Here is a 22,668-nt window from a genome sequence, read left to right on the forward strand (position 1 = left end):
GGGAAGGGAAGAGAGGGAGGACGCAAAGAGGGGTGCACGGTTCCTGGATCCATGTGGGCTTTCCTCTGCCGAGAACCCCATGATGAATGGAGGGAGGGGCACAGGGCTGGGAGACAGCGACACATGGGAGGTGGGTTCCCAGGGGGCCGGAGACTCTGCACTTGTGGCAGAGGCTGAAAACTCAGCTGTTTTCCTTAGAGCTGTTTAACGCTACCAGGAAGAAGAACAACTCCCATTTGTAAGCACAATTTTTCTGGTAGGATATTAAGCACGTTAAGTACTGTTTTCTCACTACAGGTCTACGAGGTAGACATATTTGCAATGACACTGAGATGGGAGGCTGGAGACAGGCTAGTCCAGGGCCTCAGGGCTGGGCCTGGAACCCAGTACTCTTGATGTCAGAGCTCGGGCAGGACCCATGCAATAGAGTAACCTGAGCATGGTTGAAGGGTGGGTCCAAGGAAGCCTGCTGCACAAACACCGCCCAACTTCTGCACCATCCCTGCTCATCACCCAGGGGGATGCAGATGTAGTTATTGCGGCCTCCACCTGAAATTCCCGTAAAGCACTCAGTCAAGGCGAAGGTAACCGCACAGCAGAGGGGATGTGCCTGAGAAATGGAGGATTCAGGCGTCATCCATGTGGAGGCTGCCTCGGGGAGAAAGTGATGAAGGTGAAATAGCAAAGTACCTTCCCCTGGATGGCCCTTGACTTGAAGATGAATAAGACACATCAGGGTCCAGCAAGTGCCCTAGATGAATCTGCTACCAATCCTGCCTTCATTTCTAAGGAATTCAAAGCCACAGTATCCCGTGTCTGGGGATTAAACATCTTCATCAAAGGCATTTTCAATGATTCTCAGACTTGTCTGAGCATCAGAATATCTGAGAAATGTACCATACACTGGCTCCCCAAAGCCCACCTGGTAGAGTTTTGATGTAGTAATGTTGGGGGTTGTTGTTGAGTCTCTTAGTCCTGTCTGACTCTCTGTGACCCCATGGACTGCAGTTAGCTGGGCTTCCCTGTCCATCACTATCTCCTGGAGTTTGCTCAAACTCTTGTGCATTGAGCTGACAATGCCATCCAACCATCTCATCCTCTGTTGCCTTCTTTTCCTCCTGCCCTCAATCTTTCCCAACATCAGGGTCTTTTCCAATGAGTTGCCTCTTTGCATCAGGTGGCCAAAGTATTGGAACTTCAGCTTCAGCGTCAGTCCTTCCAATGAATATTCAGGGTTGACTTCCTTGAGGATTGACTGGTTTGATCTCTTTGCAGTCTAAGGGACTCTCAAGAGTCTTCTCTTGAGAGCATCAGTTTTTCAGCGCTCAGCCTTCTTCATGGTCCAACCCTCAATATCCATCCATAACTATTGGAAAAACCATAGCTTTGATATATGGACCTTTGTCAGCAAAGTGATGTCTCTGCTCTTTTAATATGCTGTCTAGGTTTGTCATAGGTTTATTCTTTACCATCTGAGCCATCAGGGAAGCCCAAGTTGGGGGTTAGGTTCTGGTGTTCGGGTGAATCCTAACAAAATGATTCTGATATCCACCCAAACTTTAGCACTACTATGTTTCAAGTTGTTCTTCGAAGCAATACAAGCCCAAAACTGCACTGAGGGAGTGTGGGGGGTCAGCCTAGTAGCATGAAAATGGCACACAAGAATCACAGTTGATATTAACCTTAATAACGTCATGGAAGAATGAATAGGGCACATTCTGGAGATAAGGTTGGTATTTGGCAGCTAAGAAATAAAATTACTATTCAAGTTGTACATGCCAGACATTTTTTTTTTTTTAGCTTCCATGACTCACAGTACTTTATTCCAAGTGGTTACTATTCTATATTTTAAAACAATACATATTCCTTCTTTTTTGTGTACTAGCTTTTAAGTTTCTAGAGAACAGAAGGTCTTCTTGACTGTGCTCAGAGACCCAGCACCAGTGGACTTTCTAGGTCATAACAGGTGCTCCAATGATGTTTGTTGAATGAATAAGAAAAACCCTTCCAGCTATAACACCAACTCAAATACCCAAATGTAGACATCATTTCAGATCAAACTGGACTTGAGAATTATATTCAGTGTCACATGCTTTTTGTCTTTTACAGAATTTTCTTGAGTTATTTAACTACATCAGCCAGTATGTCCTTACTACCAAGGATATTCCCAGGCCTCTCAGGTGGTGCTAGTGGTAAAGAACCTGCCAATGCAGACTTCAGAGACATGGGTTTGATTCCTGGGTCAGGAAGATCCTCTGCAGGAGGGTGTGGTGACTCACTCCAGTATTATGGAGCCTGGTGCGCTAGGGTCCATTGGGTTGCAGAGTCGGACATGACTGATGACTTTGGCACGCATGCACGCAATGATATACCCAGGATGAACAAGCATGCTTAGAGGTTGCATCACTATTTCAGGCTGATCAGACAGCAGTGGTTAAGACAAAGGGAAGACCCTTCGGAAGTAACGCTGGGTCAGTCATCTGGAAGGTAGACCACACGCTGGCTGTGATGATGGCGTCACAGGCAGGACCTGTCCAGACTCCGGTGCAGGCTTTTCCAGAAGCAAACCCATCCTCCCTGACAGACAGGAAGCCGACCCGGGGACCGCAGCCAGGCGGGACTCTTGAAGCCAGGGCAGCTCAGATAACCTGGGAGAACATGAGTTGCGGCAGTGGGGGAACCTCCAGCCAGGGTCTTGGCCCTGTCATTCACAAGTGGTTTGATGTGGAGCAAATTTTTCAAGTTCCTGAGTCTCAGTTTTCTCACCTATAAAATGGGATAATAAAACTCTCCTCAAACTGTTCAGCATATCTGGCACCATGCATGTCAAGAAAGGAAAATTCAAAATATCTCTTTCCCTGATTCACATGTGGTCTTGGCCAAATCTCAAGACACCCAGATGCCAGCTATCACTTGCATACATAACTTTGGTGTATGTGTGTGTGTGTGTGTGTGTGTGTGTGTTTAAGGGTGGTAATGAGGAGGCAGTTCAGCTGAAGATCAATGGGTTTCAGATACTTTTGGTCACACAAACAAAAATCTTAAGAAGAATGACAATAAACAAAATTGGTAAGAAATGATGCTCCAACCTGCTGGGGCTCCTGGGGGACAGTCTGACAATCACCACATCAGATGATCTTTAAGCAACTATTGCTTTGATATTCTTTAAACCCTTAAAATCACCCATGTGCCTACCTGGTCCAGCTAGGGGCTCAGGCTGATGGCAGAGAACAGCCACAAATCAGTGAGGTGCACACGTCACCATCCAGCGCTTGGAAGGGCATCTGATAGCACCAGCTAAGGATGGCTAAACAGAATGGTATCCGCACACCAATTCTGTCTCCTTCCAAAAGCCTTCCCTGATCTTCCTTGCACATCTTGCCAAGCTTGCAGCCCTCACTGCTTGACCTCTCGCATGCCATGTCTACCTCACCTTGCTTTAGGCTTTTGGAGGGCACGGATCACTAGTCGGCTTGTACAATCCTGCACAATGGTCTGCTGGCAGAAGGCAAATTGTGCCTGGTGAGCGGATCAGTGCGTGCATGTGTGTGTGCAGTCATGTCTGCCTCTCTGTGGCCCCATGGCCTGTAGCCCACCAGGCTTCTCTGTCCGTGGGATTCTCCAGGCAAGAATACTGGAGTGAGTTGCCATGCCCTCCTCCCAGGGATCTTCCCAACCAAGGATCGAACCTACATGTCCTGTGTTGGCAGGCGAGTTCTTTACCAACCAGGAAGACCCCAAATGGATTGGTAAATAGTAGAAAAAAGGGGGGGCAGGATGATGGCTCATACATACTCTTGAGCGCAGTATGTTTAGTATCTTCTTGATGGTCTGTGATGACCATGAAAATTATGTATTTAAGCCAATTTCATATACAAGCAACGCTCAGCTCAAGTAACAGAACTCAAATTGCACCTGCTTTAGGCAGAGTACATCATGAGAAACGCTGGACTGGAAGAGACACAAGCTGGAATTAAGATTGCTGGGAGAAATATCAATAACCTCAGATATGCAGATGATACCACCCTTATGGCAGAAAGTGAAGAGGAACTAAAAAGCCTCTTGATGAAAGTGAAAGTGGAGAGTGAAAAAGTTGGCTTAAAGCTCAACATTCAGAAAACGAAGATCATGGCATCTGTCCCATCACTTCATGGGAAATAGATGGGGAAACAGTGGAAACAGTGTCAGACTTAATTCTTTGGGCTCCAAAATCACTGCAGATGGTGACTGCAGCCATGAAATTAAAAGACGCTTACTCCTTGGAAGAAAAGTTATGACCAACCTAGATAGCATATTCAAAAGCAGAGACATTACTTTGCTGACTAAGGTCCGTCTAGTCAAGGCTATGGTTTTTCCTGTGGTCATGTATGGATGTGAGAGTTGGACTTTGAAGAAGGCTGAGCACTGAAGAATTGATGCGTTTGAACTGTGGTGTTGGAGAAGACTCTTGAGAGTCCCTTGGACTGCAGGGAGATCCAACCAGTCCATTCTGAAGGAGATCAGCCCTGGGATTTCTTTGGAAGGAATGATGCTAAAGCTGAAACTCCAGTACTTTGGCCACCTTACGCGAAGAGTTGACTCATTGGAAAAGACTCTGATACTGGGAGGGATTGGGGGCAGGAGGAGAAGGGGACGACCGAGGATGAGATGGCTGGATAGCATCACTGACTCGATGGACGTGAGTCTGAGTGAACTCCGGGAGTTGGTGATGGACAGGGAGGCCTGGCGTGCTGCGATTCATGGGGTCACAAAGAGTCGGACACGACTGAGCGACTGAACTGAACTGAGCTGAACTTAGGTCTCAGAGACTCTGGGGGTTTTATGTACAGAAACCCACTGATGAGGAGACCAGGCTATGCACCCTGGCATGGTCAGGCTGCCAGAGAACCACAGGGTATCTGGGATCTGAGTTCCAGGGCTCTGCCTGCCGAATGGCATGACTTCCTTTGGCAAATAAGAATTTTTCAAATGGATTCATGCCCAGAGGACACATTCTCCAAAATGTGTACTTGAGCCCTCGTGCCTCTGCACCAATTCTTCAACACCACACACGCTGTGTGTGACAGGTGACTCAGTACAGCCAGGAAGCCCACCCTGCACCAGACCTGGCTCAACTGCACACTCGAAAGGAGCAGACACGTGCTCATTTGGCAATTCCTGTTTCTAGGTCAGATTCCCCAGTAGAAACCACAAGATGCCTTGAGATTAAAAAAGAACTGAACTTGGCAGAAGAAACGGGGTGGACATGAACTGAATCTTTTTTGAGCTGAAGGTTAAGGGTCTATGGCTGAAAGGCTCTGTGCTTTACATACATATTGCTGTACATAATATAAATGCATTATAATTACATTATCCACTGTAATGATAAACCTGAATGACCAAGTCCTCTGAAGATAAACCAAACATCACCTGTGAAACAGGATGCTTTATAACTTAATCAACGTAATCACTTCTCCACTGATCTCCAGTGGTGCCCAATATGCTACTGGAGATCAGTGGAGAAGTGATTGCATTGATTAAGTTATAAAACATCCTGTTTCACAGGTGAAGTTTGGTATAACTAACTCAATGGACATGAGTTTGGGTAAACTCCGGGAGTTGGTGATGGACAGGGAGGCCTGGCGTGCTGCGATCCATAAGATCGCAAAGAGTTGGACACGACTGAGTGACTGAACTGAACTGAAATATAATTACTGCATAAATGTAATAGCCACAGTGAATGATGTGTTAGTAATATGCCCCCTTACGTATGGACAGTGAGCGGGAAACAGAGGTGGGGTGAACTGGGAAATTGGGATCGACACATGTACACTATTGATCATTGCTGTTGTTCAGTCTCTAAGTTGTGTCTGAATCTTTGTGACTCCACGGACTGTGGTCCATCAGGCTCCTCTGTCCATGGGATTCTCCAGGCAAGAATCCTGGAGTGGGTTGCCATTTCCTATTCCAGGGGGTCATCCCAACCCAGAGATTAAACCCAGGTCTCCTTCATTGCAGGCAGATTCTTTACCATTTGAGCCATCAGGTTGCTGACACAGATGCAAATTTCTGTTCATGACATGCACGACACTATTAAGAATAACCACACAGGGCTACCGTTCCAGGCTGTTTGCTACGGCAGCTGGCACATGCCTTTTCTGGGCACACCTCCCACTGGACTTCCTATTTCCTTAATACGGTCAGAAGCTATTTCACCGGTGACATGAAACACTCAGGGCTCCCAGCCTCTCTGACTCTTGCACAGTGGTCTCAACGAGCAGGTGCTGGAGAAGGAGCTGCTCATTTCCTGGGGTCAGTTCTGTTCGGAGTGGGGCTTCCCTGCACCCACACCCCTAGAGTCCTTTTCCTTCCTCCCATCTATAGCCTCACTTGCAAACAAAAACACTTTGCTCTTATTCGGAAGAAATTCTTTTTCCACCTACACTGAGCCCTAGTGACAAAAGGAATAATAGCTGGCTTCTAAGAAAAAGGGGCTTCCCAGGTGGCACTCGTGGTAAAGAATCCACCTACCAATGCAGGAGACCCGGGTTCGATCCCTGGGTCAGAAAGATCCCCTGGAGAAGGAAATGGCAACCCACTCCTGTATTCTTGCCTGGAGAATCCCATGGACAGAGGAACCTAGTGGGTTACAGCTCATGGGGTCACAGAGAGTTGGACACGACTGAAGCGACTTAGCACAGATGCATCCACTCTAGGAAAAAAATAAAAGCAAACGCTGATACTTGTTGACACAGAAGATGGGGAGTCTTGACTTGGATGCACAGAGTTGAATTTAGTTAAATTCACCAGCTGTGGCTGCCAGGACTGCCAGGGCCCAGATCACAACTGCTTGTCTAACACTGGCTTGTTCAGCCCTTGATGACTTAAATATTTCTTACCTTGATTGTTTAATTAAATTCTGGTATGGTTCAGAGGACAGCAAGAGCCCCGTGTCATAAAAATAATGGGAGTTTTTGAAGTTTTAACTCCAGCAGCCCATGTACAATTATGATTTAATTGAAAGCTTTGTAAAGTGTAGGTGCAATTTTCTAGGCACTGAAAAAGTCAATCATTACCTGTAATGATGAAGGGATCAGTAATAAGATACGAAGCTTCACTTTCAGGGCATTAGTTCACACACAGCCTAAGTCGCATGGCCTCTGTGAGATCCTATTAAAGGCAGGCACACATGTCCACACACACACAGATGCTTTGAACAGGTCAGGATGATACAAGTGGCCTCAGTCCAATTTCTAACCTGATGGAGAAGTCAGCTTTGCAAAAACCAAATGACGAACAAAGCCTTTTGCAAATTTTGTGATTAGCAAAATCACGAGGATGAAAGTAAAATTAGAAAAAAATTGTAACTCCTGCTTGTGCGCTTTCTAGAAGCTTCAAGTGCAATTTCAATCCAGAAGAAAAACATTTGTGTTATTACTGCTGATGCTCATATAAACAAGGCAATTGCAGAAAATCAGCAAGTGAGCCCCACTGAGTAAAAAAAAAAAAAAAAATAACTTTTTAAGTAGATGGTGCCTCAAAGTGAGACTAAGAAAGCTTGTTTAAGAATAACAGCTGCTAGAAATAATTGACAAAAGTTTCATTTTTACAGGAATAAAGGTAAGCTTCTCACTTTAAAAGATATTGCTAATGACAAGCCACCCATCGCTGAGAATTGCTTGGTCCTGCACTGGTCCATCCATCCGCCAAGGCCCCAGGCTCCCCATTCGCCCTGTTGCTGCTTCAATTCACAACTGACAACAGTGGGCACGTGGGGATGTGGGAAGCCAACCAGCTCCTACCAGACTGCATCTCTTGTCTTGTCTTCGTTCCCCAAACCCTGCACACCAACCACAACCCACCTCCGCAAATGATCAGAGTGACATCAGAACGCAAACTTTCGAACAGTAAGTTACCGCCGTTTACCATCCTCAGTTACGTGGAGTCCTGGAGGAGCTAACCAGGGAATGCAGTCAGCCCACAGGACCAAGCTCAAGACACAGGACAGAGGAGCAGGGACAGACAGACGAGTCTGCCGTGTGTGGTTGTTTGCACATGTGTGAGCAGGAACAGATGAAGAGAGAAAGCAAAGAGCAAACGTGCGGGTCACCACCGCTTGAGACCGTGCACAGAGAGGCATTCAAATGAAATAGATGCACCTACGTGAGCATCTCCTACGGTCCCTGGCATTCCTGCTGGAATGTCCCCTTACAGACGTCACCTACCCATCACCATCTCAAGGCAAACATCCAGTCCAGAGAGGACGCCAGCCTCCTCCCTGCCAGGGAGACGCACTCACTTGTGTCCAGACTCGTGGGCAATGGTGAAGGCCAGTCCGAGACCTGTGTCCTCGTTAATCGTGCAGCTGCGGTATTTACTGCACATGCCGCTGATGGGTGCGAATCCTACGAGACAAACGGATGGAAAGAACATACAGGCCCAGCACTGGAGGAAAACAGAGACGGGGGCATGGCACACGTGTGTGTTCACCTCCGTCCTTCAGAGACGCCTGGTCCTCGTCTTTGTCAGGTGAAACGTGAAACAGGAAACCCCCGTAAAGGGCCCTGAATAACGTGGGAGGGGGCGCTTGTTCTCTCTTCATGGAAACAGTCCACAGTTCTATGTCATGTTCAAGTTACAGCTTACAAGGGGGGCAACATCCAAGAGGGGGTTCCGTGCTGAAGGAGGAGAATTTCAGCTTTTTTCCTACAAACGTCTGTGTCCTCAGAGGCCCGACACAAAGTGCTGTAGAGAGTGGGTGTCGGTGGCCTTCACGGCCACTCCAGGGTGGATGACCTGCCGGGGGGGGGGGGGAGTCAGCATCTGTCCTGCTCATGGGTATAATTTAAGGTGGATAAAATGATACAGTGTAGAATCAGCAGAGGGAGCAAGCACGTGGGGACATGCCTGGGGGAAACCAGGCCCGAAGATCTGGGGCCCTCTCCGCACTGTCCGTGCACAAAAGGACTTAATTCCCCTCACAGGAGGAATAATGCCAACCAGGAGTTCTCAGCAGAGACTCAGGTCCAGGCGTTGGCTGGGGGCTGGCCACAGGGCATCTCTGCCTGGTGTGGGCCCCGGTTCCAGGCCCCAGAAGGAAAGCAGGCATTCCTGGTCAGCCTCATTGCCTGTACGGTGTAGGCCCAGTGGGTCAGGCTCACCAGCTGGGGGCCGGGAACCCTGCTGGATCCCACGGCGACGCAGGTGGCTGAGGGCCCACTTTGTATGCAGGCTTTTCTGGGAACAAGGAGTCAGGACTGACCTCTATCAAACCCAGCCTTGTTTGAATGTTTTTGTAATAAAGAAGTCTCTTTGGAAAGAAATGGAGAAATAGATAAAAGAAAAAAGTCCAGGAGCACCTCTGTCCATAGCTGACTGTTTACACTGTTTTACACCATTTGCACAAAAACCGCCTCATGGACGTTGCCCCCATTGTAACCTGTAACTTGAACATTGCACAGAACTATGGACTGTTTTTCCACAAAGAGAGAACAGCCGCCCTTCTCCCACATTACTCAGAGCCCTTTGTGAGATTGTCCAAGGGTTTCCTGTTTCACATTTCACTGTTTACACTGTTTGGAAAAGTATAAAAAGTTTTGCATCATAAAGTACCACTAAGATACGGCCCTTTAAACATGCTAAAGGTGGCTAAGATTGAGATATTTATAGAGAAACAGAAAGATGAGGAGCACAGTATTATTGCAGTATCTCTATAAATATTCATAAACATATTTCTTTCCTATCATGAGAGACCCACTTGGACCTCTTGATCCCACTCTCACAATTAGAGGGAGAAATGGAAGAAATTATTTCTTAAATTGGGAGAGACAGGAGTTCTTGAATCGGTGAGAACTTTCCATGGGAAAAAAGTGATTTTGGTGACGACAAGCACACTTTCATGCTTGGCCAACGTTTATGCAGGGAGGGCGTCTGTTTCTTACAAAGGCACTCTGCAGCAGCTGCCGCTTACGGATCCGTGAGGGAGGTGAGAACCCTCCGTATCCCGGGCTGCTGACGGCGCCCGGCACACACGAGTCTGTCCCAGCCCCAGCGGAGGCTCTTACCCAGGGTGTCACAGGGCTCGTTCTTCCAGGAGCATATGTCCAGGCCGGTGAGTAAGATGGCGTGGTCATGGCGAGCGCCATCTCTCCCCGTCAGTCCAGACTGCCACTGGCAGAAGCTGCTCAAGCTGTGGTCCGCGTGGTGGCTTATCACCAGCCCTGGCTGCGTGGGGGGGGGGGGGCGCCCGAGAGCCCGAGATAACAGGAAGAAAGCTGTCAAGCAACTGTACCGGCACTGTCACCACCGCAACTAGCGCTGACTTGGGTTTCAGTGACGTGGGTGAATCCGAATGGCAGACGCACTAATTTACCCCTCTCGTGTACTAAAATCCGAAGGAGGGTGTTGTATCTGAAACTTGTAGACTCAGTGTAGGCGCTCATGTCCCTTTCTCTCGTTTTGTACAAAAACAGTGGGGATGCATTCGATCACTGATCACATTTCGATGACCCAAGAAACATTACTTCTGTGTCTGTAACTCTTCTAAGAGTTATTATTACAGTGTTAAATTAGGTCAGTTTTCCACAGAGACACCATGTTGTAAGAAGGGGCTGCTCAACTGACAAAGCTTTATTTCTTTATGTCTAGAAAGAAGTTTCTTCATTTCTAGGAAACAGGCTGGACCTAGAAGGCTAGTTCCAGACGACGTTCAGCCTCCTCCATGTGTTGCTGTTGTTCAGTAGCTAAGTCATGTTTCACTCTTTTGTGACCTCAAGGACTACATCCCACCAGGCTCCTCTGTCCATGGGAATCCCCAAGCAAGAATACTGGAGTGGGTTGCCATTTCCTCCTCCAGGGGATCTTCCCAACTCAGGGATCAAATCCACATCGCCTGCGTTGGCAGGCAGATTCTTTACCACTGAGCCTCCATGGTATATATTCTAAGTTCTAATAGATCAGCAATGAAAGATCAGAATGAAGGTCACCTGAACTCTTGGCAAAAGAAGAATTGGGCAGGGGCTGGGGGGGGGGGAGAGCTGGTAAGAATAGCTCTCAAGGCTGGCAGATGAGTTATTTAAACCTTATCTAAAGGTTTGATATATTTTCCTATGGATGGTCACAGGAAACCAGCTTAAACATCTCCATTTCAGGACAACAGCTTGTTTAAAGCTTTTCTGACCAGAGTGCTGGGCTGGAACTGTGTCTCTCCGTCACTAACATGTTTTCTCCTTCAGTGTTTATAGTCTCTTTCCAGAGAGCCAAATGCACCCAAGCTTAATGCTGTACATCAACCCTGGGACATGCCTTACATTCTTCAGCCGGTGATTTCCAGGAAAACTGCATTAATTAAAGTTAGCACAGGTGTATGATCAAACGATAACCTTGCTTATTCTTTGCCGCTTGGATGAATTCCAAGGTGAAACGTTTTAATGCAGAGAATAATTAACCTGTCACCTGGGAATCCCTGCTCGTTCAGCAGCCCCCTCTGCAGACACAGACGAGAGGCAACGGAGTTGTACCTAGCTGACTATTCAGTCCAGAAACACTCCTGCCCCTGCACACCCCGCCTGCATGGCAAGAGGGCCACAGCCCAGAACCTGCAAATCTGAAGGCATCTGAGATCTTATCAAGGATCTCAGAGTTCATCTAAAAATTATTTGTTTCATAAACAAGACAGCTATGGCTAACAGCAGACTCTGTCAAAGCACGAGCAAGGGTGGAACTGGAGGCTGGGTGCCTGACTAGGACCCAGGCTTCACTCCCTGACGTCCAGTCAATGACCAGCTCAGGGCAAAATAGAACTGAGAGCCCTTAATGGCTAAGATACGCCCCCTTAGTTCTGCCACAAGATGCCCACCCGAGTCCTTACTGTGTCCTATAGCACCTCTGCGTGTCCACACAGGGATTCTGGAATGAAGGCGCCAGACAATCTTTTCCCCACTACTCCCAAGATCCAGCATAATTTGGAGGTTTGCATGCAATGAGAGAAATGTGCCTGATATTCTAGGCTCTAAGAATAAAATGCTGAGACTGAAGGTGGTGAAGGTGAGTGTCAGCGGTTGGGAGGTAAGAGTGCAGGTTTGCAGGGCTGCACAGTACGGCCAACCTCGGGGCTATGGGGCGCGATTAAACGCCTTCTAACAAAAGACCCCACCTCCATCCTCAGGGCTCACAGTGGAACACGCTTCGTATTCCTAGTGTATTTCCCACCCAGGTGTTTACAGTAGTTCTTTCTGGGACTTCCACGGTGGTCCAGTGGCTAAAACTTCACGCTCTCAATGCAAGGGACCTAGGTTCAATCTCTGGTCAGGGATCTAAATCCCACAGGCCCCAACTAAAGAGCCCTGCACTCTGCAATGAAAATCGGAGATCCTGAACATCTCAACTAAGACAGTGCAGCCAAATAAATGAATATATTTTAAAGTTACTTTTCCTTTCCATTTTCTTATTAGCCAAGCAAACGAGTATGTCTTACTTCTCTGCACAAACAAAAGTCACATAAGCATTATGGGAACTGACAAGAAACTGACCGTATTAGACACACAATATCAGAACGTTTCTGTCCTCAAGGGAAAGAGAAGGAAAGAAGCCACAGAAAAATTACATTTAGGAAAATGAGTAGTTATTTTGCACTTATTTTTCTGAGTGGGGGGAAGCTGCTTGTATCAAAGACAGGATACCTGTTCCTCTTCCAGAAGAATCAGGGCGACAATGGCAATGTTGATGTTCCCTCCTATTGTCCCGTCTTTGAATAAAGCAGACACCTGGGAAAGATAGATAATTCATGTCAGTCCCTACACATGACACCCTGTCCCCCAGCCCTTAGCCTGCAGTTCACAGCTGAAGGTCAGTTCCGTGGTCTCCACTGACAGAGCAATGTTCGGTTTCTTACACTGCTAGACACACAGGGATGTGACGTGAAAGTGTGAAAGTGAAAGTGTTAGTTGCTCAGTCGTGTCTGGATCTTTGAGACCCCACGGACTGTAGCCTGCCAGGCTCCTCTGTCCATGGGATTCTCCAGGCAAGAATACTAGCGTGGGTAGTCTTCCCCTTCTCCAGGGGATCTTCCCAACCCAGGGATGGAACCCAGGTCTCCTGCATGGCAGGCAGGTTCTTTATCATCTGAGCCACCAGGAAAGGCCAAGACACGCAGGTATGGGAACATCTAATCACACCAACTATTGGGTCCTTATGGTTGGTGCCTGGAAATAAAACAATGGAGTCTGGGAAGGCAGGTCCCACGTGTTATCAAACACCAGTGAAGGGCTCACAAGGCCCCTTAGTTGGTAAGTGTCCTCATTAGACTACAAGGAAGTTTCTTTTTTAACTGACAGTGGTGATCCACAGGTGAGCCCTCCCCAAGCTGTCCTAGTGAAAGATTCCCGAAGCATAAGAGAACTTCTTGGGAAAAGATCAAGAGGATACAAGAAAGAGAAGGAAACCAGTGTAGAAAGATGGTGATCAAGGGGAGATGCAGACATTAGCGGTGAAGATCACAGGAGTAGAAACGAGTGATCAGAGTGATCAAGCATTTGATAAAGGCATCATCGCAGGCATTTGAGGTGATGAGTGAGGGTGAGCCAATGGTCACGGGAAGCCCCAGGGAACTGATCTGGCACCAAGATGTGGAAATGCGGGAAAAGCTCAACAGAACAGAGGCGATGTTTGCAAATGGCAGAGACCTGCAGTGGCGGGTGCCTCTGGTGCCCACCTCCCTCAGTCCCCTGGGAGACCGGAAACCACGAGGGTCTGGCTGAAAAATCGAGGACAGGGAGAGCAGCCATCCCGAATCACGCCAAACTGAGTCACATTTAGGGGCACTCTGTTTATCGGGAAGTGAAACGTATGTTTCAAATACAACTATTTTAAAAATACACGTCGATGGCCCCAAATCTTGTCTTCCGTTATGCAGATTCCACTTAGGTGGAATGGGGCTTAGACACCTCTCGCCACACTTTAGTAAAGACTAGAGCTGCCAAGCAGACACGAAGCCAGACACATTTTTATCTGCAGTGACATTAAAAAAATATACTGCTTCTTGTTCTGATAGATAAAATAATGCATCTTTTATATTCATATTCCTAAAAAGATGAGCATTTCTATGTGCTGTGATTTAAGTTGCTTCAGTCTTGTCCAACCCTTTGTGACCCCATGGACTGTAGCTTGCCGGGCTCCTCTCTCCATAGAATTCTCCAGGCAAGAATACTGGAGTGGGTTGCCATTCCCTTCTCCAAGGGATCTTCCCAACTCAGGGATCAAACCCAGGTCTCCCCTCATTGCAGGCGGATTCTTTACCACCTGAACCACCAGGGGAGATGGGCATTTCTATAGGGCCATCGAAAATCACACATATATAATGCCAATGGGCAGACTTCCTGCACTCAAATGCCTCAGCATCCTCTTGGAGATGTCTCATAAATGGAGACATTGTAAACCTGAAATATGTTATCGGCTTACAGAGAGGACCAAACTGTTCACCCTCCAGATTTTATTCTCTGAAGGAGTGAAAATGGCTCTTCTGACTGGAGCATAGTAAAGGCGAAGGCGCTGTCATGGATAAAATATTTCTTGAGTACATGAATCCACAAGCAAAAGTAGGAGGCACACACACACGCTCACACACACCGGGAGGCGGAATCACACGCATGACTCAGAGAGGAGGGCGTACCCACCATGTTGAGGACTGTCAGCACGTAGGTGGTGATGTTCTCGTGGCCATGGTTTTGCATCATCTTTTTGTCAACCACAACCAGCGTCTCCACATTCAGCTCCTCATTCCTATGGGACTTCAGAAGGGACCGCTTCTGCCTTACACATGATTTATACTCATCCGGCAAGATGAAAAGGTCTTCTTCGGGAGGCTTGGGCATGTCTACAGGGGGGCGTTTGGAGAGGAAATAAAAGGAAAGTCATCACACAAAACCAGTGGCAGAGCTCGCGCTAAAGAAAATGGATTTTAAAAAAATGAATGTTCATGAAATGAACCATACAATCCTTAAAACTATGATGTGAAACTTGTGTTAAGGTGGGACAGTACATTTAAATAAAGTTTGCATCGCCTAGATGTCATAGAATTCATCATTATATTGACTTTTGTGTAAACTTCTCCTGATTTAAAAAATTGGTCTGTATAGTCAAAGCTGTGCTTTTTCCAGTAGTCATGTACGGATGTGAGAGTTGGACCATAAAGAAGGCTAAGCGCCGAAGAATTGATGCTTTCAAACTGTGGTGTTGGAGAAGACTCTAGAGAGTCCCTCGGACAGCAAGGAGATCAAACCAGTCAATCCTAAAGGAAATCAACCCTGAATATTCATTGGAAGGACTGATACTGAAGCTGAAACTCCAATCCTTTGGCCACCTGGTGTGAAGAGCTGACTCGCTGGAAAAAAACCTGATGCTGGGAAAGACGGGCAGCAGGAGGAGAAGGGGCCGACAGAGGACGGGATGGCTGGATGGCATCACCGACTCTGTGGACATAAGTTTGAGTGAGCTTTGGGAGTTGGTGATGGACAGGGAAGCCCGGCGTGCTGCAGTCCATGGGGTCACAAACAGGAGAACATGACTGAGCGACTCAACAACAAAAACCAAAAGATCACTTTGGCTCTGAAGTGCTGGTGTCTAAAAGCAAGATGTTCCAAGATTGCGAACACGAGGATATGTGCAACAGGGCTCCGAAAAGGAGTCACTGACAGAGCAATAAAATGAATAATTACTCAAAGAAGCGCTGTCTCACGCGGTGTTCTCATTTGAAGACCTTTAATGACCTAAGAGGTTTTAAAGTTGATTCCCAGGTCTGGACACACAGCTGGATAGTCTGTAGTATTTCCAGTGGGTTATAAATGCTCCAGACAGATCCACTGTAGAGCTGAATTTCCTCGAAAGTATTATAAATATTTACCTAGTTTAACTGGAAGACAAAACAGACTTGGTCCTCTTAGAGCAAGCTGTTTCAAAATAGTTTTGGCTTTGATCATCAGGAAGTTGACACTGTGCTAAAAATGGTCAGCATTTGGTGGGTGCCTCAGAAAATGTGGTTAGAATTGCTCCGTGTAAAAGTATGCACGTATTAGCTGGCAATACTTTACTGAATTAGCTGAGTTACTGAATTCAGTCAGTCAGTTCAGTTCAGTCGTGTCTGACTCTTTGCAACCCCATGAATTGCAATATGCCAGGCCTCCCTGTCCATCACCAACTCCCAGAGTTCACTCAAACTCATGTCCATCGAGTCGGTGATGTCATCCAGCCATCTCATCCTCTGTTGTCCCCTTCTCCTCCTGCCCCCAATCCCTCCCAGCATCAGAGTCTTTTCCAATGAGTCAACTCTTCCCATGAGGTGGCCAAAGTACTGGAGTTTCAGCCTCAGCATCAGTCCTTCCAAAGAACACCCAGAACTGGTCTCCTTTAGGATGGACTGGTTGGATTTCCTTGCAGTCCAAGGGACTCGCAAGAGTCTTCTCCAACACCACAGTTCAAAAGCATCAATTCTTTGGCACTCAGCTTTCTTCAAAGTCCAACTCTCACATCCATACGTGACTCCTGGAAAAACTATAGCCTTGACTAGACGGACCTTTGTTGGCAAAGTAATATTTCTGCTTTTTAATATGCCATCTAGGTTGGTCATAACTTCCCTTCCAAGGAGTAAGCATCTTTTAATTTCATGGCTGCAGTCACTATCTGCAGTGATTTTGGAGCCAAAAAAATTAAAGGTGGCACTAATTCAAAAGGTGTGCCAGCTCTGCTCATGGAATACTCAGCTAGAAGACACTGTTTTGATTGACTGATACTCACATCCACTGCATTTTATCTCTCTTTGCTAAAATACTTGCAAACTTAAAAGAACTCTTGGGAGGATAACAGTTACACTGGCTACAGTTTAATAAGCACTCATCACATGCCGTTCGCATCGATGCAGTTTGGATGTGGTCTCCCCCGTAAGAGATGTCTTTGTATAATCCACTCACTCTCTACACCAGCCTTGGGTAGGAGTGAGGCCACCGAGACATGGGAGATGAACATCACTTTCTCAAAATCCCTCCCTAGAAGGCATTGGGGATGGATTTCAGATCTGGCAGTGTGGTCCCAGGGCCCTTAGTCTTAATTTCCGTAAGTCCAGGGTATAAGCGGAGATGGCAGCACAGCAGCTCCCCAGGCCCTCAGTACTGGAAAGAGGCAGGAGCACAGAGGTAGTGCTCTCACTGGCCTGGGGTCTGAAAAGCCCCTCAAAACAAGTCACCTGCTCAATACGGTCCCACAGTGTCTCCCGCCACACGTGAGTCCCAGCTCAAAACCCACCCATGATGCCTCAGCTAGAAGCAGCAAGCTACTATTTGAGCCTGAGGTTCAGAGTCACAATTGATTTTAAGCAAACCGGCCTGCTTTTCTCTGCCGTTTTCAACAGAGAGAGATGCCTAAACCCACAGGAAAGTGAAAGGGTTAGCTGCTCAGTCATGTCCAACTCTTTGTGACCCCGTGGTCTGCCCATGGAATTCTCTAGGCAAGAATCCTGGAGTGGGTTGCCATTTCCTTCTCCAGGGATCTTCTCCACCTAGGGATGGAACCTGGGTCTCCTGCGTGGCAGGCAGATTCTTTACTGTCTGAGCCACTGCTGCTGCTGCTGCTGCTAAGTCGCTTCAGTCGTGTCTGACTCTGTGCAACCCCATAGACGGCAGCCCACTAGGGAAGCCTAAGCACACAGGAAAATCCCTCATCTCCTGAACAGAGACTCTAGGGAGGAATCTTTGTAGGTGTAAACCCTGCTGAGACAGATGGAGATTCCTCCAGGGAAGCCCAAAGCCTCATGGACGGTGTGAGAATATCCTGTCCCACGCTGTCAGATAAGTGAGCCCTGAGGATTAAGCCGGGAGGGATTGTGCCAATTCTGCTAGGCATGCCCCAGTGGCTCGGGGGGCCCTGGGCACAGAACTGCCACGTGCCCTGCAGGAGCGGGCAGAGATGGCAAGTCAACAGCACCAGATCAGCCACTGACGCCGCCCACCAGTGAGAGGCATTTTCCGCTACCTTTTCCCTAGTTTTATTATGAAAACATAGTGCTTTTCAGGGCTACTATAGCCTTCTACTTCTCTGTATATTCGTTCTATTAATTTTTGAGAGTTTGATATTGAAACTCCAACTAAAAATCTTCATCTACTTAAAAAAAAAACTGTAATATATAGTGGAACTATCTGTAACCTTGTTCTGTATATTCCAAGACTCCTGTAAATGAGTTATCATACTTTCATAATTTAAAAAATTAAGATTAAAAAAGAGAAAAAAATGGCTACATTTTCCCATTTGCTAGCTGCAAGTCTTACTGTATAATTTAGTGTGTTATTCAGAGACCTCCCTCTCATCAACCAGACTCCACTACTGAGATTCTGAAATGCCTCTGGAGACAAATGCATCCACACACATGCACACAAACCCGTGCACAGACAGCCACACCAAACAGAACAACCGTCCTGCCCTGCATGCCCAGGTGCACTGCCTTTGAGCTGTGGGTCTGAACGACTCCGATCACCTCCAGATAAGAATGAAAGGGTCACATTCATTCCAGAAGGGTCAGCACTGCTGGATTGCTCAGGAACACTGAGATATCTGCGTTGGGCCCTGGAGCGGTCTGTCAAAGAGGTGTGGACAGCCCTGCCCGTCTTTCCTGCCTGGACCCAGGTGCTTGGCCATCTGTCTTTGACACAACGGAGTCTGTCCTGCTCTGACCACACCCTCACCGGGAGCCCCACCAGCACCTTCCTGGCTCTGACCTTGTCTGTGCCTGAGTCCCGCCTCTCTGTCTGTTCCAACTGGTCTCACCTCGCCCTGATTTGTCTGGCCCCGCCCCTGACCTGCCTGGCTCCGCCCCCGGCCTGCCTGGCCCCGCCTTTGGTCTGTCTGGCCATGCCCCCCACCTCCTCCCTGTCTGCACAGATTTAGGAAGCCATTGCTGGTCAGTGTACCCTGTTCTGATGCTCACTCAGCTGGACTTCCCTGACCCTCTCACCCTCCTGTTCACTCTCCTTGTGCTCAACACTGTTCTTCATGCTGCCTCCCCTAAGACCCCGCCCAGTTGGGTCAGTTTGGGATGAGATTTTTGAGACCCTCTGAATGTAGTTTGAGGCTGATTTACAGGACGTGTGTTCAGGTGACACACGGGTGCGAACAGGTCAGCTGCGCTTGTTCTTCTGTCGTAGGTGCCAAGTGATTCTGGGTCATTCTCTCTTCTCTGCAGTGTGTTATGGAGCCCCTGCATGTGCCTTGTGAGGGTGCTGGCCCAGCGGCCAATGAAGCTAAGCAGCAGAGAAAGGTGGGCTTCCAGAAGTGCCTCGGGGAAGGTTTGCTATTAATAAATAAAGCCATGCTTGAGGGGAAAGCTGAAGCAGAGGAGGACAAGTTCAGAAAACACTGAACTCCTATTCTTGAGTCTGTGAGAGCTTCCTGCATAAAACATAAGTATCATTTCTCTTCCTAAATGTTCATGATACAAACAAAGAGGACTTCGATAAAGCCTTGGTAAAAAATTGTAGGTAAATTACACCATGCATCCTGTGTCTTCTGACATGATGAGTGAAGTATATAAACCTGCCTAGGGATAAATCACCTCAGTGGGAAAAGCGTGTCAGCTTTAACAAACCTAGACCTCAAAAATATAGTTACTGGGTAGAGATACCAGGATTCCTTTGAAGATGTCTGGTAGAGGAGTCTACATTTCTGTGAATCATGTCATTTAGTCTGCCCAAGGAACAGCTCTTAAAATTTAAAAAAAAATACCTTTATCCATATGCCATGGAAAGATGTTTTATCCTGAACATCCAGACGATGGGTTCTCTTTGGAATCATCACTTAGGATTAGCAAAGGTGGTCAATAAATTTCACCTCGAGGGAAGACTACTTTGAAGAAAATTAAAAATACTCCAGTGTCTTACTTAACATCCTAATCATTAAATTACAAAAAGAATCATCCTTACATACATTTCTTGCGTCTTCCACAGAAATGCTGCTTTTGTGGGTGCCTGAAGCTGAAGCCATGTGGAGATTGATCTTCGTGGTGGAAGAGATGGTGGTTTTCCAGCCCCCACTTTTTCTCCATCATCGCGATCCGGTGGGGCCCCATGGCCAGTGGCTCAGTGGATCTCTTGTACAGGATGTGGGAGGGAGGCCTGCCCCCCGTGGAGTCATTGGGGCTCCCTGCCAGGTGTGAAGGGAGGGGCTTCAGGAAGTAGTCCGCTTCCTGGGTTCTTATCATGCCTGACTGCAGAAGAGAGAGGGAGAAAGAAGGTGCATCGCTGCTTTATCATCTGCTCACAAACGTGCTGTTCCCTCCAGGGAGAAGCTTGGAATGGGAAACGACAACCCACTCCAGTATTCTTGACTGGAGAATTCCATGGACAGAGGAGCCTGGAGGGCTACAGTTCATGGGGTCGCAAAGAGTCAGAGAAACACACACACACACACAGTTCCCTCCAGGGAGAACCCACGTGGAAAAGGGTCACATAGGGGGCTGAGGATTAGGGGAGGAGGGGTCCACTACTAAGCCCTTTCCACCCATCTTTTCAGAAACAGTGGTGTGGAGGTCAAAGGATTTGACTCTTGGAGCAGAGAGAGATCTCACAGCACACCATGGTCAGGTCCTTCACTGGAAAAAATGGAGGCGAAAGCACACACCCAGCCCTAGATAGTAATACGGGTCGGGGTGGGTGGGGGAGCTCCCAAATAAAGACATAAATTTATAAACCCAATATAGTCAGCTGTTTCCTTCTAGTTTTATGCGCTATTCATTGAAGAAGGCCTTGTCTCTCCTTGCTATTCTTTGGAACTCGTCATTTACTTGAATGAAACTTTCCATTTCTCCCTTGCTTTTTGCATCTCTTCTCTAGAAGAAAACAACAGAAGAGGAAAGCTTAGCGATCTCGTCAGGAAATTTGGAAATATGAAGGGACTGTTTCACCCAAAGATGGTGACAATAAAGGACAAAAACAATAGAGACCTAATAGATGCTGAAGAGATCAAGAAGAGATGGAAAGAACACACAGAAGAGCTGTATAAAAAAGATCTCAATGAATCAGATTATTATGGTGGTGTGGTCAGTCACCCAGAGGCAGACATTCTGGAGTGGGAAGTCAAGTGGACCTTAGGAAAAACTGCTGCTAATAAAGCTAGTGGATGTGATGGAATTCCAGTAGAACTATTCAAAACCCTAAAGGATGATGCCGTCAAGGTGTTGCATTCAATATGTCAGCAAATCTGGAAAGCCCAGCAGTGGCCACAGGACTGGAAAAGGTCAATCCTCATCACAGTTCCCAGGAAGGGTAGTACTAAAGGATGTTCTAACCATCGGACATTTGCACCCATCTCCCTTGCTAGTAAGATCGTGCTTAAAATCTTGCATGCTAGGCTTCAGCATTATGCAAACCCAGAACTTCCAGATGTCCAACATGGGTTTAGAAAAGGCAGAGGAACCAGAGATCAAATTGCCAATATTCACTGAATCATAAAGAAAGCAAGGGAATTCCAGAAAAATATCTATCTCTGTTTCATTGACTACACTAAAGCCTTTGGCTGTGTGGATCATAACAAATTGTGGAAAGCTCTTAAAGAGTTGGGAATACCAGACCATCCTACCTGTCTCCTGAGAAACCTGTATGCGGGTCAAGAAGCAACAGTTAGAACCATGTATGGAACAACTGATTGATTCAGGATTGAGAAAGGAGTATGACAGGGCTGTCCGCGGTCACCCTGTTTTTTTAACCTATATGCTGAGCACATAATGAGAAATGCCAGGCTGGGTGAGTTACAAGCTAGAATCAAGATAGGTGGGAGAAACATCAACAACCTCAGATACACGGATGGTATCACTCTAAAGGCAGAAAGTGAAGAGGAACTAAAGAACCTCTATATGAGAGAGGAGAGAGTCAGCTTAAAACTAAATAGTAAAAAACTAAGATCACGCCACCCAGCCCCACTACTGGATGGCACACAGAAGGGGAAAGTGTGGAAGTAGTGACAGATCCCCTCTTCCCTTCCTGGGCTCCAAAATCACTGTGGATGGTGACCGGAGCCATGAAATCAGAAGACAGCTGTTTCTGGAAGGAAATCAGTGACAAACCTAGACAGTGTGTGGAAAAGCAGAGACACTACTCTGCAGACAAAGGTCTGTATAGTCAAGGCTATGGTCTGCCCAATGGTCATGTACGGTTGTGAGAGCTGGACCATAAAGAAGGCAGAGTGCCAAAGAACTGATGCCTTTGAACTGTGGTGCTGGAGTAGACTCCTGAGAGTCCGTTGGACTGCAAAGAGATCAAACCAGTCAATCCTAAAGGAAATCAGTCCTGAACATTCATCAGAAGGACTGATGCTGAAGCTGAAGCTCCAGTATTTTGGTCATTTGATGAGAACAGGTGACTCACTGGAAAAGTTCATGATGCTGGAAAGGTTGAGGGCAGAAGGAGAAGAGGGTAACAGAGGATGAGATGGCTGGATGGCATCTCTAATGCAATGGACATGAACTTGGGCAAACTCTGGGAGCTGGTGAGGGACAGGGACACCTGGTGTGCTGCAGTCAGTCCATGGGGTTGCAAAGAGTCAGATGTAACTGGGCAACGGAAGGAATGAACAGATATAGTCAGTAGCAAAACTCTATTCAAACCTGAACATGAGGCGACACTTTCTATAAAAGCATAACAATGAAATCAATCCAGC

General features: G+C 47.2%; 1 protein-coding gene across 1 annotated transcript in view; it reads right to left on the minus strand.

Annotated features, from left to right (window-relative positions):
- The window catches only part of ADAMTS16 (ADAM metallopeptidase with thrombospondin type 1 motif 16), a 183,599-nt gene that overhangs the window by 106,654 nt on the left and 54,277 nt on the right, over window positions 1-22,668 (minus strand). Inside the window, exons 4-8 of the mRNA XM_042233642.1 lie at window positions 19,942-20,221; window positions 14,652-14,851; window positions 12,660-12,743; window positions 10,044-10,203; window positions 8,279-8,384 (exon numbers count right to left, since the gene is read on the minus strand). Coding sequence (XP_042089576.1) covers window positions 8,279-8,384; window positions 10,044-10,203; window positions 12,660-12,743; window positions 14,652-14,851; window positions 19,942-20,221 — 830 coding nt within the window. The remainder of the gene's footprint in view (window positions 1-8,278; window positions 8,385-10,043; window positions 10,204-12,659; window positions 12,744-14,651; window positions 14,852-19,941; window positions 20,222-22,668) is intronic.

Source organism: Ovis aries, chromosome 16 (genome assembly GCF_016772045.2).
Source record: "Ovis aries strain OAR_USU_Benz2616 breed Rambouillet chromosome 16, ARS-UI_Ramb_v3.0, whole genome shotgun sequence".
NCBI lineage: Eukaryota > Metazoa > Chordata > Mammalia > Artiodactyla > Bovidae > Ovis > Ovis aries.